Raw genomic sequence first — 17150 nt, forward strand, 5'->3', positions numbered from 1 at the left:
ACAAGTCTTTCTGTTAACAGGTTACCCCACCTGAAGCACATAACCTCTTGTTTACTTCTGTGATTAATATTCTCCTGACTTGGTCAGTCAGTCTGCAGATGGCTATGTTCTGCATGGTTTTCAGCCTTTCCATTTTCATGTGGCATATTGAAAAGTGCTCTGTGAGAAAACTGACTTTTTCAGGCAATTGATTGCACCAGATTTTATTTCTTTTAACGTTTGAATTAAAGGGAGCTAAATACATATGCATGTCACATTTTTCAGATCTAAGTACATCTGTAAACCATACATCTGTTTCTTTCTAATTCATCAATCATGTGTTATTGTATCGTCTTTCGCATGTGGTCCCTACACAATCCAAGCAAAATACATTAAATATGTTGTAATGTGAGGTAATGTAAAGCCTCTTAAAATTCATGAGTCCTTTTGCAAAGCACAGTAAGAATGTAATTATGTACCAGTCATCAGGCCAGTATATATTTGATCCAAATAAAGTTAAAAGGTTTTCCCTTTAAATGTAGAGTATATAGTGTAGAACTTTTACATTGCCTGGTTATTTAACAGCTGTCACATCAGTTGTATTCTTTCCTCTTTATAACTCAGAGGTCAGAGCTTTAATTGACATAATGTAAAATAAAACACCCCCGTCTTTTCTCTTATCAAAACCAAAAGCATTTCCACAATTATAATCTAAAAATGTTTTGCTTTGCGACTAATAAAACAATAAGGAGCAATATAATCCAGACATTCAGAAGATTAGTTTCTGGATTTTTTATCATTGTTACCAAATGATAAGAGCTATCAAAAAAAATATCAAACTTTCTTTTTATAAAGTTCAAATTAATATTATTCAATAAATTTAGCCCGTAGGCCATTTCCATGGGAACATGGGAAATTGTCATCTATGAACTCATTACTGTATTACATTTGCATAATTTCCATATTCACATATTTGCTTTTATTGCTGAAAAAGCAAATACTGAAAAAGTCCAAACACATTTTACACATTGTTTTCATAATCATTAAGTAACAATAATTAAAGGAACAAAAAAAGAAACGCATATAAAGCGTTTTCTTTTGTAAGACAATTTTTTTTAAAGGAAGACGTTAACTGACTTTTTTTTTTTTTATCCCATTACTTAGACTTCATACTGAGCATCGGCTGACATGAGGTCAATCTCATTTTCGATTTGCAATTTGTAGTTCTGGCTTGTGCTCATCCGCTAACAAAGCCCATTGAGCCAAGTTCCCACTAAGATTTATAAAGTGGAGCAGAAAAGATATTTCTAGTGGACTAATTTCTTAAACCCTTTACAAAATTAGCTGGACTGTGACGAGAAAATAATTTTGAGTCTAAATAATGTGAGTAAAAACTCTTGTTTAACAGAGACAATATGAAGTGGTTCAGAGCTGTCAAAGTGTCAGTCATTGTCACTGTTCATCACATCTCTCTGCTCCTGTCGTCTCGCTAGCTCGCTTATCATTTTTGGAACCATTTTTAGAACACTGTGGGGCAGTAAACACAGTTTCCATGGGAACATCACAGAGACACACATTGATAAGCGGATTGGAGCACCTGTATTTCTCTGATGACGAACGAAACCTCAAAAGCTGAGAGCGTTTCAGCTGGCGAACACAATTAAACCGGCTATATATTGAGGAAACAGGGAGCCACATAAGCTGAGGAATCTGTTTGATTTTTCTTTATGAGGGAGATAACAAATGACTTATCTGGTTTTTGCCACAAGCGCTTTCTGGCTCCGCCGTGTTAGCCGCAGGTTCTGCTCTGAGTTCAGATGCAAATGGCAACAATTTCCAATTAGAATTTACCTTACGAATGGACGTATTGATTGGCTGGAGCTATTCTCATCAAGCTGCAGTGCAGCAATCAGGAGCAGTTTCCTTTGGCTTGAGTTAATAATCTAAAGCCAGCCAGGATCTGGCAGGTTTCAAGGGAGGATAATCTCAAAATGCACAATGTCAGGCGATGTACAGCAGCACTGCATTAAAATGTCAACCAGGAAAAAAAGGATTTTGCTCTGTTTTATTTTGAGGTTCCTCTTGCAGGTATATGCATATGTAGTTGCCTTGAAATGTCCAACTATGCAGGTTTGAATAAATGAAGTCAATTAAAATAGTGATACAGCTGACAAAGTCAAGAAAAAAAGACAAGACCAAGAAGAGAGCACAATATTTTACATTTTGTTCTCAGTTCTTTTACATTTTTCCTCTTCTTTTTCATATTTAATATCTTTAAGAAAATGATGTCAAAAACAAGTACATACCTTTTCTCTTTTCATATTTAACATTTTAAATATGAAAACTAGGGCACTGTGTTTCTCTGGTTTAAAAATATCAATGTTCATGGAAATAAACAAAACATAAAACAATAAAAATAAAAATTAGAACCATATTTGTCAGCTTGTCTAAGTGACAAAGCACACATTATAAATGGTTATGGATGTGCAGAGAATATGGTTTCACATTTAAAATTTAACATCTAAAAATATTTTTTTATTAGAAATGACAGGCTCAATGTGAAAATAAGCAAGAAAAATGGAATGCATACAGAAATATACATTTTTACAACTACATAAACCTAATCTAATCCTTGGAGCTATATTTGTAGTTTTGAGATCTGTTTGATTATCAAAAGACACACATCTTTTTGTACATACTCAGTGACCCATTTTAGTCACAGATTCAAATACATCTAAAAAGTCTAAAATAAGATTTTCACTGAGCCTATGTTTGCACTGTCTTGCAGTGTTACAACCCAAACCCCCGTCTGTTCTTGAGCGAGCAATATGATCAGAGAGCCACTGATGGCATCCTGAGAGCTGCTTTGACAGCAGAACATCACCCCTCTGTGGCTTGTGTGGTCCGGGACGAGCACTGCAGAAAGTGTAAGAACACTGACCTAAAACAAACCATCCCAAGTAAAACAATTTCAAAAATGCATATTTAACGTCATGCCCATTACAAGGGTGAATGGCGTATGCATGCGAAAGAGACGGTAAAATTATACTGATGGATGTTCAGAAATGATAGGTTGCACCAAAAATAACAAAACCTAAAAAATTAATTGTGTTTGCACTTAACACTTTATCTAAGAGCCTCCGACATGTTTGAGAAGTCTACATTTGTCACTGTGTTGCTGTATTGAGTGTAGATCGATAAGGGTGAGCCTCAGTGATGAACTCATTGCATTAAACTCTGTTGGGTCTGTTTTCTAATGAAACAGAACCTCCTGGGTGTTTGTCAGTAGGCTGAGCTCCTGTATTTTTAATATAGTGGAGCTGGGAATATGACCAACTCCTCCAAACAAGCAGGACAACAGAAATAAAATAAAAAAATAAAATAAAATAAAATACTTTAAAAAAAAAAAAAAGTGTTTTCTAAGTAGCCACATATGCAACAAAACTGTAATCAGTGCATCATTCAAAAGCGTCTGGTAAAATAATTAATATTGGTAATGGCTTTTTGCTCCTACCAGGTCAGCAAACGAGACTCTACCACACTGTTGTGAATGTGAGAGCCCAGCTTCCCCCGATGCGAAGGAGCTGCAGGCTAGAATGCATAAACAGCATCATCAACCTAAATAACAAATAGTGTAAAAGCAAAACTGCACAATGTGTTAATAAAATTCACAGTGGTTTCTCTTTCCAAGCGAGACAACAAGAAGTGAGAGCCTGATGGCAATATCCAGTGCAAAACTCATGGAAATTACGTCCTGTTTGTTGAAAGGCATTGTGCCTTTAATTCTCAATATTTTGTCAGTAAAACCACAAAATTTGGGGGGTTTTATGTCATAGGCCGACACAATGTTTAGCACATAATGTAGGAAAAGATAATGATACACGACTTTCAATGTATTTTTACAATTAAAATCTGAAAACTGTGGTCCACATATGTATTAAACCCTCCTAACTTAACAGAACCACTTTTTTCATGCAAGTCTTTCAGAGAATGTTTCCAGGATTCATCTTTGCAAACTAGTTCAAGCTCGATCACAGAAAATATCTGCAAACATCCATATTTAAATCTTACCTCTAAATCTAGAGGTTGACTGAACCATTCTAATGCATGAATTCACTATTCCATTGTAGATTCACATGTTTTGGTTCCTTATCTTGTGGGTGAAAAACTTTCAACCTCAAGTATTTTGCAACCTTTTTACTGGTTTATTCTAAGATTTCTCTTTATTAAGCACCATCTGTCTTCCTCCTAAACTCTGGCTTATACTGTGGGAACTGTGAGTTCAGGGTGACTTTAGTTTATTTATTTACTTATTCATTTTTTTAGCCAGAACAGTAAGTAATATTTTGGTCTTCCTTGGCCACAGCGCCATCTTCTAGTGCCACACTTGTGAAATTAATAATAAATTATTAAAATAATGTATTTTTTCTCCTTACCATACATTCTTGTTTTTCTTTGTGTTGTAATATCACATAAAACAAAATCACAAATAAAAGGAAATGTAAAATTACAAATGAACAAAAATAAACACCTGTATTTGCTGAGCAGGAACAATTACACCCAAGGCTTGTGGGTGCAATTAGGTATAGTGGTAAATGGATGATATGATTTATTATTTATAAAACCTGAATGGTGCTACAATTCACTTTGACATCCTTGTCTTTAAATATGACAAACGTTTCTTGTTATAAGAGGTATTTATGGTTGGCAGTTCAATACATTGATTTTGGCCAGCACATGGATATAGAGTTAGAGTGTGGCTCTTGGAAACCAGGAAGAAATTTGATTCTGGCAGTTTCACTTCCAGAGAGAAAAATAATCTGCAGTGATAATGAAAGATACACAAGTAATGAATTATTTAGAAAATCTAATTGGTGGAGAGCCAGCAGGCGGCTCCCCATTTTAACCAGCTATTATTGTTTTATGTGAAACAAATGCTGGAAAATGCTCATACTCCGAAAATTTACACCACCATTGCAGAATTGCTATCTTTCAGAAAACAAATTTAAAATCTGTCATAAATTAATTTTAGGTGCATTGGTTTCATGTTCGTGGGGGAAGTAGAGGGAAGGGAGGCATCAGATTTTTCAGACTAGTGATATTTATTTAATAGTAGCTGGATAGGAAATAGTGAAGAAAGACAAGAGACAATCAGCAAATGGCCTGAGACTGAGAATGACCCCAAGGCTACTGCTTCCACCATTTCAGCTACTCAGCATTCCCATTTTGTGTGGGAATGCTATGTTTATAGTAGATTTTTGAGTTGGTGTGATATGTGCTTTTTTATTTTTGAGTCAGAAACGCTTTGGTTTGTATACTATTATTCTACTAGTACATAAATATCATTAATCTAGCAGCTACAGAGCTGTCCCAAAGTATCAGAATCTCTTCCTGTGGGATGAAGTCATCCTCTGAAGTGTCTTGTCTGGGTCCTGTAGATCTGCCTGGCAATCATTAGGATGACCTTCAGGTCACCCTGCTTTGTTCTGGACTCTTGGTATAGGGACATCCAGAGAGCCCCTCCTCACTCTCTTTTTCCTCTATTTGTACTTTTCTTAGTGGATTTCTATTAAATTTACTTTTTTACATTGATGCTGCTTGTTGTTTTTCTGCATTTGGGTTCATCCTCAGAACATGACATACATTTTTATGTTAATTTGCAGTTTTTAATTTAGTTTTGGCTATTACTTCTACTGACTTCTGCCTGTTATTTTTCTTCATATGTGATTTAGTTTTTGTTTCAGAGTGAAGTTGTTTTAATTTCTAATTTAAAAAATCAGTATTGATTTTGTTTTTGGATGCCAGAAATCAATTAAGTTTTTAATTAATCTTAACTGAATTTGTTTTTAGTCCAACAATATCTGTAAGATTTTAGCTTTATTTGTCTATTTAGTAGTTCCTATGTTTTGATAATATATAATTCGTTTCCTTTATTAAATGTATTATATCTTTATTAAACTGTTTACCCAGTTTGTTTGACTGCATTTGCACTATGTAAATGCATACTCAGTCATCTAATTCACAAAGCTACTGAAAGCACATGCCAATTCTCTGCTAACACATTTTGAATGTAGAGTTATGAATGCATTTAAGGGATAATCTTCCAATAGTTATTCAAATTCATGCAAATCACATTCAATGGGGAAACAAATCTTTGCATGAAACACTAATGTAGGAGAAAAGGGTAAAATAAGACAATGCACTCATTGTCTTATTTGGTTATTGACTGCATGACTGGTGATTTCTCAAGAAGAGAAAAGAAACATCGACAAAAGGTATCATTTATTATTTCTGGCTGTGCATAATTTATTGCTTCAAATTACTTCTGCCATCTTTTATTTTTAAGAATGAACATTTGAAGTTTTTTAACAATGAATCACAAATTAGTTTAGTACATATTTATGTACACACTTTCTACTTGTACTGCTTTTTTTCTGTCTTTGAGTGAATCTGCAGCTGTACTTAAAAAAGTCCAAACCTCTTGCTGGTTTCCCAAAGCTGATTCGTCCCTGATTCAGTCATAAGTCATTCCACCTACTTTAAATATCGCCTCACCATTGACACTGTTGTGAGGCTTTGTTTCTAATAATGTTACTTTTGTGTCTTTTATTTATTTTTCTGGTAGATATTGTGGTTAGATTTTAAAACTATAAAAATGGAGACCCAAAACACAAGAGTTAAAACTGCTCACACTTGTTTTACCTATGAGTATATCTATGGGTTATCTTTCTACCACCACTTGTGCTATTTACTTTGTAAATTGTTCACAATTGGACTTGTTCCCCATGTAGTTCAAATGTTGTGGATAATAACCTGTTATTCATGAACTGATACTAAAAATGACAAAGCATTTAAAAGATCTGCATTGAATTTTAATTGTCTACGTAATTTGTTGGTATAAAAATGATTTGAGCAAATGTATCATACACCTCTAAATACATCTAGGATAACTAAAGTTGTTGAAAGTCTGACTCCCAATAATTACAATTGCAAATAGTTTTTCCGGCTTTCATTCCTGATTCAGATGATTCGAGAATGTTGTTGCTTGGAGCTGACTCCACTTTGTTTGACGACACTGTGTGCCATTCTATTAGGATCAAGGCAATGTCCTATTTTGGTAATAAGATTTATATGATAATGCATATGTCAAAACAATAGAAAATGCGTCTTTGACAGTCATGATACAGAATGAGTCAGTTACTAAACACTACACATTGACAGTTTGAGTGCAATTTGTTTGTGAGCATATTTCATTCACAATCCCAGAAAGCAATATACAGAAAGCTAAATTACTTATCACTGTAAAAATTATCCAAACATTCATGGTTAGAATCACTTTTCTGCTGATTTTCCACTTCCTACTAAAAAATACAAGCCTCAGCATAATTTGTAGTTAAATACAAATAATGAAAAATAATTGAGTGATTGCAGAATTTTACCTCAGAGTTCATCAGTATTATTTATTTATTATTATTTTTAATTGCATTTTTATTTTTGGTTCTTATTATTAAATGTATTTAGAACTGTAGTAAAAGGTCTGGCAGTTTATTAATGCCATAGGGAATATTTCATTGTCCAGTAGATGGCAGCATAACATTATTGTCTATGTCTGCGACCACATCCATAAAAAAGTTTTCCACACACACAATCTGAGAATCATCAATTTTTCAGAAGAAACAGCTTTGCCAAACACAAACCTGTGTCCAGATATTCAGCTTGCATCTGTTAACATTAATTAATTTACAGTCCTCTCTGTGTTGGGCAACTTTAGAACTATTTTTCGCCTGTTTCTGGTTCATATTTTCATGGCAGTTTAATCGATGCTCCAAGCTCTTTCCATTGTATTTTGTGTATAACTAACTTTTTTTTCCTTTTTATTATGAGTTCCAGTAACCCAATTATTATCAGCAGCATTGTCACATTGCTGCTTTGTTTTCTAGTGTTGGTGTGAAGCTTAAAACATGCTACTCAAAAATGATTTTCATTCAGGAAATGAATGAGAAAATAACTTTCTCGTGGGTCTCAAGCCATGGTCATTTAACAGTAAGCACTGAAGGGAAAACAATAATCTAGAGTTACCTTTACACACTGTTCCTGGCATCAGCCCAGAGCTTTAAGGGCTAAGAAATTGTATTAGCTCATCTCAGTCATTGCTCCCCATGCTGCTGGAGTTGGCCACCACATTTCTTCCACTGAAGGGATGCATTGCATTTGCAGAGCAACAAACAGATGTTGAATTTTTAATGTCACTAATCTCTTACTCAAAGACTATCAAAGTTCACAAAAACAACTTGACAGGATGCAAGTTCGATAAGCATAAATCAGAGCTTGTATTTTACATATGGAAAATCTGAACCGTTAAACATTTTTCTAAACAGACATGTACAACATATTTCTTTCCCTTCTCCCCTAAGATGGCAGTGGAACAATGTTTTCAACCTTTTTACTCAAATGGAAAACCAGATGTTGATTCCCCACAGTAATCCACATGAGGTCAAAGCTGGTTTCCTAGCTTTTCTTTCCCTCATTTTCAATTGTGTTGTTTTTCTTATACCCATACCTGCAGTGCTCCAGCATGAAGTTGATGCAGGCTTTTGCATGTTAAAGAACAATTTATTTGCAGACATTAATATTTATGTTTATAAAAGTGCCCAGCTGTGCACTTAAACACATATAAACCAATTTGCTTTTACAGTGCAGAAAGCTGACAGGCATTTTATTACAGAGAAAATTATCTGCGATTACAGTAATTCACTTTCTCTGACATAAGTAAAGACAGAAAAAGAAGAAGAGCAGCCTTAGATTAGATTAGATTATTAAGATTTTGTTCAGGAGGTGAACTGTCGGCTCAGTAGCAAGTTTTTTACAGCCTCTAACTATTTCTACCGGGGCTGTGGATCATTGAAGCGCCTCCATAGTGGTATATAATGTTGATACTGTGTATATTATAAATAAAGTTGAGTCTTGCTCTTTCCATTTGCAGGATAGATTGAACGGTTCTCCATTAATGGTTGGGGAACAGCTTGGAACATTGTTTAAGAGGCTAATCTTGCTTTAAAAGTCTGCAAAACTTTATATTTTTAGCATGTTCAGAGTTTCTTAGCCTGAAGGCTTTACATACATTTCACAATTTTGTGCTACTTTTTGTGTTGATCTAACGCATAAAATCCCAAGAAAACAAGTAAAAGTTGAAGGCTGTAACATGAAAAAATGTAAAAAGTTCAAGGTCTGCAGAGACAAAACTGTGTTTGGCCACATTCATCCCCATAAATTTAATGGTTTCTTTTTTCATTGAGCTTTCCTGCTTCATCTGACATTATCAAAATGTGCATGAACTCATTTTATAAATGTCCAAAAACTTCTGCTGACCTTTGTAGAATGTACCGCACCCTATTAGAGATTGGAGCTCATCCAGCCTCTGAAGACTCTGAAGTAGATTATTTTAGTTTTGAAAATAAATAAAGGCATGTCTTCAACCCTAATGCGATTCAAACATTCTGCTTACTCCCCTTGTCCTGTGGGTCAAAAATGACTTGTCCCAACAAAAGCCTCCAAAATAAAGCAATTTAATTAAATTTTAAATCCAAAATCTATTTTGCAGGATCAGTTTGATTTAATTAATTATTTTTTGTCATGTATTTTGGTTACACAATACAAAAAGACAATCAACGGTAATTCTTTTCACCACAAACCATCTGTTGTAACACTTTTCTTTTACACAGCAAGGGTTTGTTATTGCATTATATAAATGTGAAGTTATTATGAATTAATTATACTGAAAGGGAACAAAAAGTCAAGAACTTGGAACTTTTTAGTCAACGGTTCAATCCTGAATATTATTTTTAGAAGTGAATTATAAAAATACCTCTCTTTGACACAAGAAAACAAAATGTTGCTTGATTTTGTGAACATTTAAACATCAGGTCTTATGTTGTGTCTCATAATTATATGAGATGTTTCACACAAGAACATCTTCTCCTCAGCCTAAGCTGTCGAACATAAGAGGAAGAACATCTTCATGAGATGATGTTCATCCTGTGAAGATTTTCTTATGTTGAACATCCTCAACACAAGATGAAGAACGTTTTCTGTTCAACATAAGGCGTTGCACTTATAAGACGCTATAAGACAACACGAACATCAAGATGTTCATGTTGAACATCTTCAATGTGAGACAAAGATCATCCTATCCTTCTTACCCCACATTGAACACAAAATGTCCAACACGAGATGTTCAAGAAAATCTTCATAACATGAAGATGTTCTTCACCATATGACGACGCTGCTACGTTGAACATCTTCAGCATAAGAATTTGTTCAACATAAGATGTTCAGCTTCTCATGCTGAAGATCTCATATAGGACAGTATGTTGCAAACATACAACGTAGGACCAGTTGGGCAGTGAAACATCTACTCATGGCGTCAGCAAGGAACAAACTAGTGGTATTCAGATTCAGAGTACCTTCATATCCTCTGTAATTAGTTTTTATTATGTCTGAGATTGTTTTTGTTGTGTTTGGGAACTTGTGGGAGGTAAGCTGGTGATTGAAAGTGCAGGTGAAGGTCAAATGCAAGTTCAATTCATACATCAATCCAGTTTATTTGATATGTGTGTATTAAATACACACATATCAGTTGTTTGAGTTTGTCTGTGTGCCCTCAGACAAACTCAAACAACTGTGAGTGAGTGTGTGTGTGTGTGTGTGTGGGGTGTGTGTGTGTGTGTGTGAGACGGGGCCGAGATGCAGGTGTGTGTGGGGGGTGGTGTGCGTGCGTGTGCGTGCGTGTGCGTGCGTGTGCGTGTATGTCTGTATTAGAGAAAGTTTGTGTGTGCCCTTTGAACTTTTTTTCTGGTGCTTAAATGCTTTTATAATTCACGGGTCAAAAATGACCCATAAGACAATCCTTGTACCCTGGTGGCCCACATGGAAATATAAACAAAAACAAAGTACCACATTTTTTAATGATGGGGTCAATTTAGGAAAAGTCATAAACTTTCAAGTCGGAAAAAGGTCTTTTAGGGTATTTTTTCTACAGCTAAACACGCCGGTGGGTCACTTTGGACCTGCAAGACAACACAAGGGTTAAGTCTTAAGAAATTGTCAGAGCATAAAATGCTTTTACATCTCTATATCAGTGATGACTCAGACAAACTCAACCCAAAACTTCTGTTGCATTCATTACTGATAAAATTGACCATGTTATGGATGAAAACTCTGTTTGTACAAATAATTGCCTGCAGAAGAAACCACAAAACATTCGAGTTGGAGTACATTCAGTTTGGAAATTGAAAGCCAGAACAACCTTTTAAGCTCTTTCCTGCTCACATCCAGAAAACTAACTTTGCAACTAACAGGTAAGGGGAGCTTTTTTTTCATTCTGGTTGCATTTTATTTTCTAATCACCAGTGAAAAGCTTTACAACTGATTACATTTAATCTTTTCCACGTTTGTCCACCAGAAATTCCCAGTTGAAACTCTGGGGAACTCTTAAAATAACTTGATGGAAGTATTATAATTTGCCTCTTGTTTATATTTATATCATCTCAGACTATTATTTTCTTTTTAAAACTTTGGGGATTTTAAAATTTGGTTGTTCTACGTGATGAAGTAACATTAAAGATCGTCTGCAGGCCAGAGCAGTCCAACTCATTCTTGTGGCATTTGATCTGCTGCCAACTTTACTCTCAACACACATTAAACTACTCCCATTGTGAGCCCATTTTCAGTGTCTGCGATTTTCCCAGTGGTCAGTAACCATAGTGGCTGTTATGTTTGGTGTAGAGCTTCAGCAGCTTTTCTTTATTTGCAATTAGGTGCCACAGGATTGCCTCAATTAGCTCCTCATGCTTGCCAGCAACCCTGTTTCACAGTGCTTACTCTTAATTAGGAACACAACATAAAGTACAGCCAGGAATATGCTCATAGAAAAGCTCTGTATTGCTAGTAGGGTTTTGGCTATTATGTTTGTGACTTATTTGTTGTATTTGTCAATATCATATAATTGGACATTGCCGCTGTGACGATCAAGTGAGGCAATGAATAAATGAGCTCAAAACTCCAGGGTTTTATGTCATTTTCCCTGTTACTCATTATTTCTCCCCATAGTGTCTTTTGTTTTCTGTCTCATCTCTGACATCGCCTTTTCTAGTAACAAGTCTTGGTTTGAAGAATTGCTCCTTGACTTTATACAGTCACAATAAAAACAACCAAACCACTCAACAATTTGTGCAGCCACCTTTGGCAACAATAAGTAGATGTTTTACATGTCTTCACTAGTCTCTCGTGTCAATATGGAGGAATGAATGGGTTGTAATGCCGTAATGAATAGGTCTTCATTACATCATTTTCTCAGTTCATTAAACTCTGTTTTTTTCACAGATCTTTTAAAGTCCCAGTAGCCTAAACCATCTCAATCACAGCTGATACTGGACCTTTACAATACCTCCATTTTAATTTTCAGGCATTCCATGGTCAAATGTGTCTTTGAACTACTGTCCTGTTTATGGCTTAGATCTGGCAAAACCTCATAGGTCAGAAAGGTGGTCTTACATTTGTATCTGAGATAATGTGGTACAGAGCAGAGTTCTGTAGGTGCCAAGTCTACAAAATAAACCCAAATCATCATCTCTCCCCTTTTATGCTTGAATTGGAAAAGCAATTTCTCTTTATGTGCTAGTTTTTGCTAAACATGGCACAAGGCATCATGACTAATTCTTCAATTTAAAATCCTGGATTTTAAATTGTTTTCAAATTGTGTCATGACCCTTCACATATGGATTGGAACAACATTTGCTTCCCACATGAGAGCAGAAAGGGTGAACCATGGATGCTTTATTTTTTACTGACTCTATCCTAGATGCCAACTGGCAAGAAGTTGGATCACAGTCTAGACAGGTTACCAGCTCAATAAAAGAGCCAACCCAGAGACACACTGAACCAACTACTATATGATGTCACATCCAGTGGCTAATTAACCTAAAAAAAGCTCTGTTAAACCACATGCATAAATCAAATCAGCCATAGAAAACCCACAGACAGGAGAACTCTGCTCAAAGGGCTGTAGCCATGCTGTAAGAGGTAACACTATACATCCACGTTTTTGCAGAGATCATAAGTGGTCTTATTTTAATAATAATAAAAAAAAAAAAATAATTTCAATCATTTATGTGAAGTGTTTGGGTTAAACAACAAAACGATCTTCATATTTAATGACATATCCAGATACCAAATACATGTTTAGGCATGTCAAAACATGTTAAGTATCTGTTTTAGTTTACTGAATATGCCTTTGCCATAAAATTAGTCCAATCTAAATGTTTGCCTCCTTGTTGGTTCTTGAAACAAAGGTAATAAAGATGAACCTCCTTAGAATCACTGAGAGGCCACTTAGGGACTAAAATACCAATTGTGTTGTCATATGAATGGCATGGCATAGCCCTGAAGTATAATGAGAGATTAAAGGGCATTGTCTGATGTGCTTTGTTTTCACATAGTCCACTAATATGCCTGCTGTCTGCCAGCTGCTGTATCAGTCAGTGCGTTGCTGGAAGGTTCCCATGCAGATCCTCTATTCAGCAGCGACCTCATAGACACACTGACCTGCTACAGCTCCCAAACACAGACACAGATATTGACTGGCATTTCTTTCCTGACATACATTATTTGGTAGAAATCACAAGACTTTTGTTAAACAGTAGTAATTTAGCACATTTCATGTGAACAAAATTTACTAGTTTATGTGTGGATACATTAGTGCAAGTTTCAATTTGATCTATTTCAGTGACTACATCGTTTTGCCACTTAGATATTTACTGTTAGAAAAAAAACAACAACATATGAAAAACTTAACATTGACACTTGATGACGGGTAGAACAGAAGAAACATGGTTTTAGAAAAATGTTCAAGTGTCAAAATCAAAATATAATAGCTATTAAATAGCAGCACAATCATTTTAGCTCTAAAGTTCATTGGTAAAACTGCTTGCTTTTCGGCCTCTTTTGAGTTTGTCATCTTGGGAAGATGCCATAGCTGTTTGACCATGAAACAAACCAGAGAGAACTGCCCACTTGGCCAGCATTGAAAAGACTGGATCGGACTGGGAGGGGAGGAGGGGTACTCAGACCTCCTTGGGTACCGGATACCAGCGTACTGGATTGATGGTGATTGGTGTTGTTTCTTTGTAGGACCTCGCTTTAGTGAAAAGCCTGCCTTTCCTTCACAGTTCACAGAGGTAACATGAAGCATGAAAGAATCAAATGAAATTAAAAACAGAAAGTTTGGGCATTAAAAGCAGCTTGTTGGGGGGGAGAGTGATTTGGGGATTTTCAGTCCCTTTTTAATTAAAAGGACTGCTTTTTAGTGGAGGTGTTGTTATGGGCCAGTTGGTAATTTTTTCTTTGTGACTAATCATATTCACTCAGAAAAACATTTATAGGAATGGGAAATTATGATGTCAGTGTAAAATATAATTAAACACATTATTTTTTCCATGACTTAAATCCAATATAATCTATAAGCATATCTTTATAATATTTGGCCATTTGATGCATCTTGTTTCATTTCATTATATATGTGGTTATTTATTTATTTTCAATTTTGCAGTCTTTGTTTTATTTATTGATTTGGTTGACAAATTTGCATTTATTCAGGCAGTTTTTCATTTCATTTTTGGCTTTTGTGGATGATAAAAAACATTATTTTGCATCTGTTAAATGTTGTTAATATTTAATTTTTATTGTATTGAATGTTTCTGGAGCTGTCTTGGTCATTTTGCGACTCATTTGGGAGACTTTTCTTATCTCTTTATGTCTTTTTTATGTCTTTGCGGTCATTTGTTTCACTTTAAGGGAGTTGTGTGACTCATTGCTTCGTGCTGTCTTATGACTAGTGTGTGTGACATTTTAGCTGATTTACAGTACATCTCTTTGTAGCCATTTTGTGTCATTGTGGTCACTCTATGTTTCTTATTTATCTCTCTTTGGAGACTGAGTTGGTTTATTTTTCCTGCCTTTGTCTGGCATAAAGCAAAATTTTCCAGGATAGGAGCAGGAACCCTGGAGACAGGAGCCATGGAGACAGTGGGGCCTGACATCAGACTGAATAAGTTTAAATACAGATGTGGAAAATGAACCTAAAACGTGCAACAGAAACCTTTTTTAAACTTTAACACATTGCACAACATGTGCTCCTTCATTTAAAAAAAAAGAAAAATGAATCATAAAACAAGCAACTGTGCAACTTCAATTTTAAAGTAACAACAACATACAAGTGTCACAGACTTGGGTCAGAGGTCTTTCAGAATCTGCAGCTTGTGGGGCTTTTTGACCAGCAGTAAAAGTTGTTTCAACAATGTCCAGTTCTTTGTAATTTTAGAGCTTTTGCCTTGGGGTTTTATATGACCCAACATAGACGACTCCATAATTGTGAAGTGGAAAGGAAGTGATACATTTTTCAATTTTTAATGAATAAAAACAGAAAGCAGTGGCAAACGTTTGTTTCCGTCCCTTTTCACTCTGAAATCCAGTATAACCAGCTGCCATCAGAAGCAATCAGATAAATAAAATCTATTTTTGTGTAATTTCAATGTATCTTATTAATAAAACAGATGAATTCAGTATAAATCCAGCAGTTCTGTGAAGGCTTCAGAAGTTTATTAATGAAAACTAGTGAGGAAACAACATCATGAAGACCAAGGTAGACAGGTCAGGGCTGAAATGGGCAGTTTGTGAAGACTGGGAAAATGTTTTTTGTCTTCATACATCTGTTTGAGCAAAAAAACTAACACCCACATTAGCCTGAACATACCATCCCCACTATGAAACATGGTGGTGGCAGCATTATGCTTTGGGAGATGCTTTTTCTAAAAAGGAACGGGAACATTGGTGATGCTGAAGCAACATGGCGGACAATCCTGGAAGAAAACCTACATCCAAATTAATGATTGGCAAATCTTGAAAATTTATGTCTACAGAAAACATCCATCTTATCTAACGGTGCTGGAACTATTTTGCAAATGAGGATAGTTAAAAAAAATCCAATCTGGAGCTGCAATGCTGATAAGGAAAAACTTATCAGCTTACAAAAGACTTGTAGCTGTTGGAAAATTAGGGGAGCCTGAATATAAACCTTTCAAATTATATATATATATATATATAATATATATATATATATATATATTATATATATATATATATATATATATATATATATATATATATATATATAAATGCTCTTGGAGTCGATCGATCATTCCTTCTCAATTGGTTGTAACACTGCAGGATATGAGAAAAGTGTATAGATACACTGTAGCACAGACAAAATAAACCTTGCTTAAGCAGCAGATCCCAATCTTGGCAAAAAAAAAAAAAAAAAAAAAACTATGTATTTGCTCAGCTTGGTGTGAGATAACCAATGAATGTCAGACTGGACTTTGCGCACATGACAGCATAACAAACGATGGTTCAAACTTCTTGGTGAGGAGGGGCCGAGCTGCGACTCCCATCAGTAATCCCCTCAGCGTTGACGTCAGCCACGCTGCCTCCTCCACGGGGACGCGGCGGGTGAGTGTTGGAGCAGAGCAGGCTGCGGCCAGTGTGCATCCCAGGACGCGACGACTGTAGCCGGAGATCAACTTCTCAGCTCATCGCTTTTTACTTCGTGCCCGTTCGGAAACTTTCAACAACAATGGGTAAGTTCAGAAACGTCAAAACGAAGACGTCCTGTAAAGTTGTGAACCTGGGAGTCTGTGAAGAGTTTTGGGTGTTTTTTTAGGGATCACAGCGTGGGTTAAAACACGCAGCTCCTCAAACTTTTCGTGGGGGCGCGCCGATTGTTTTTGACAGGAGCGGGGATTCTGTTGTGAAGCAGAACCGGGCTGTTTATCTGACCCGCTTTCGTGAGGATCGGCATTAGAGCAACCTAGATGTTGAGGAAAGCGATTAGGAGGATTATGGAGATTCCTCCAGTCAACTCTGAGCGAATGCGTGGAGGTGTTAACTTGAGGTCAGCGGACTGTCTTCGCTGTTCCCTGCAGACAGACGGACACAAAGACAACACATTCGCTGCAAACCTATTTTTCTTTTCAATTTGGCAACGCCCTTTTTCGTCAGCATCCATTGTTTAATTAGTGCACAACTGATTGACTTAAGTCAGGGGCGTTGCTAGACAT

General features: G+C 35.8%; 1 protein-coding gene across 2 annotated transcripts in view; it reads left to right on the plus strand.

Annotated features, from left to right (window-relative positions):
* Positions 1-16525: 16525 nt before the first annotated feature.
* gpm6bb (glycoprotein M6Bb) overlaps positions 16526-17150 on the plus strand; it is a 34364-nt gene continuing 33739 nt past the window's right edge. Inside the window, exon 1 of one of the 2 annotated variants that reach the window (XM_055031597.1) lies at positions 16526-16670. In XM_055031597.1, coding sequence (XP_054887572.1) covers positions 16667-16670 — 4 coding nt within the window. In that variant the 5' untranslated portion in view covers positions 16526-16666. The remainder of the gene's footprint in view (positions 16671-17150) is intronic. The other variant, XM_055031598.1, reaches the window with a different exon arrangement.

The sequence above is a fragment of the Poeciliopsis prolifica genome, unplaced genomic scaffold, assembly GCF_027474105.1.
Source record: "Poeciliopsis prolifica strain line A6 unplaced genomic scaffold, Auburn_PproV2 SCAFFOLD007, whole genome shotgun sequence".
Taxonomy (NCBI): domain Eukaryota; kingdom Metazoa; phylum Chordata; class Actinopteri; order Cyprinodontiformes; family Poeciliidae; genus Poeciliopsis; species Poeciliopsis prolifica.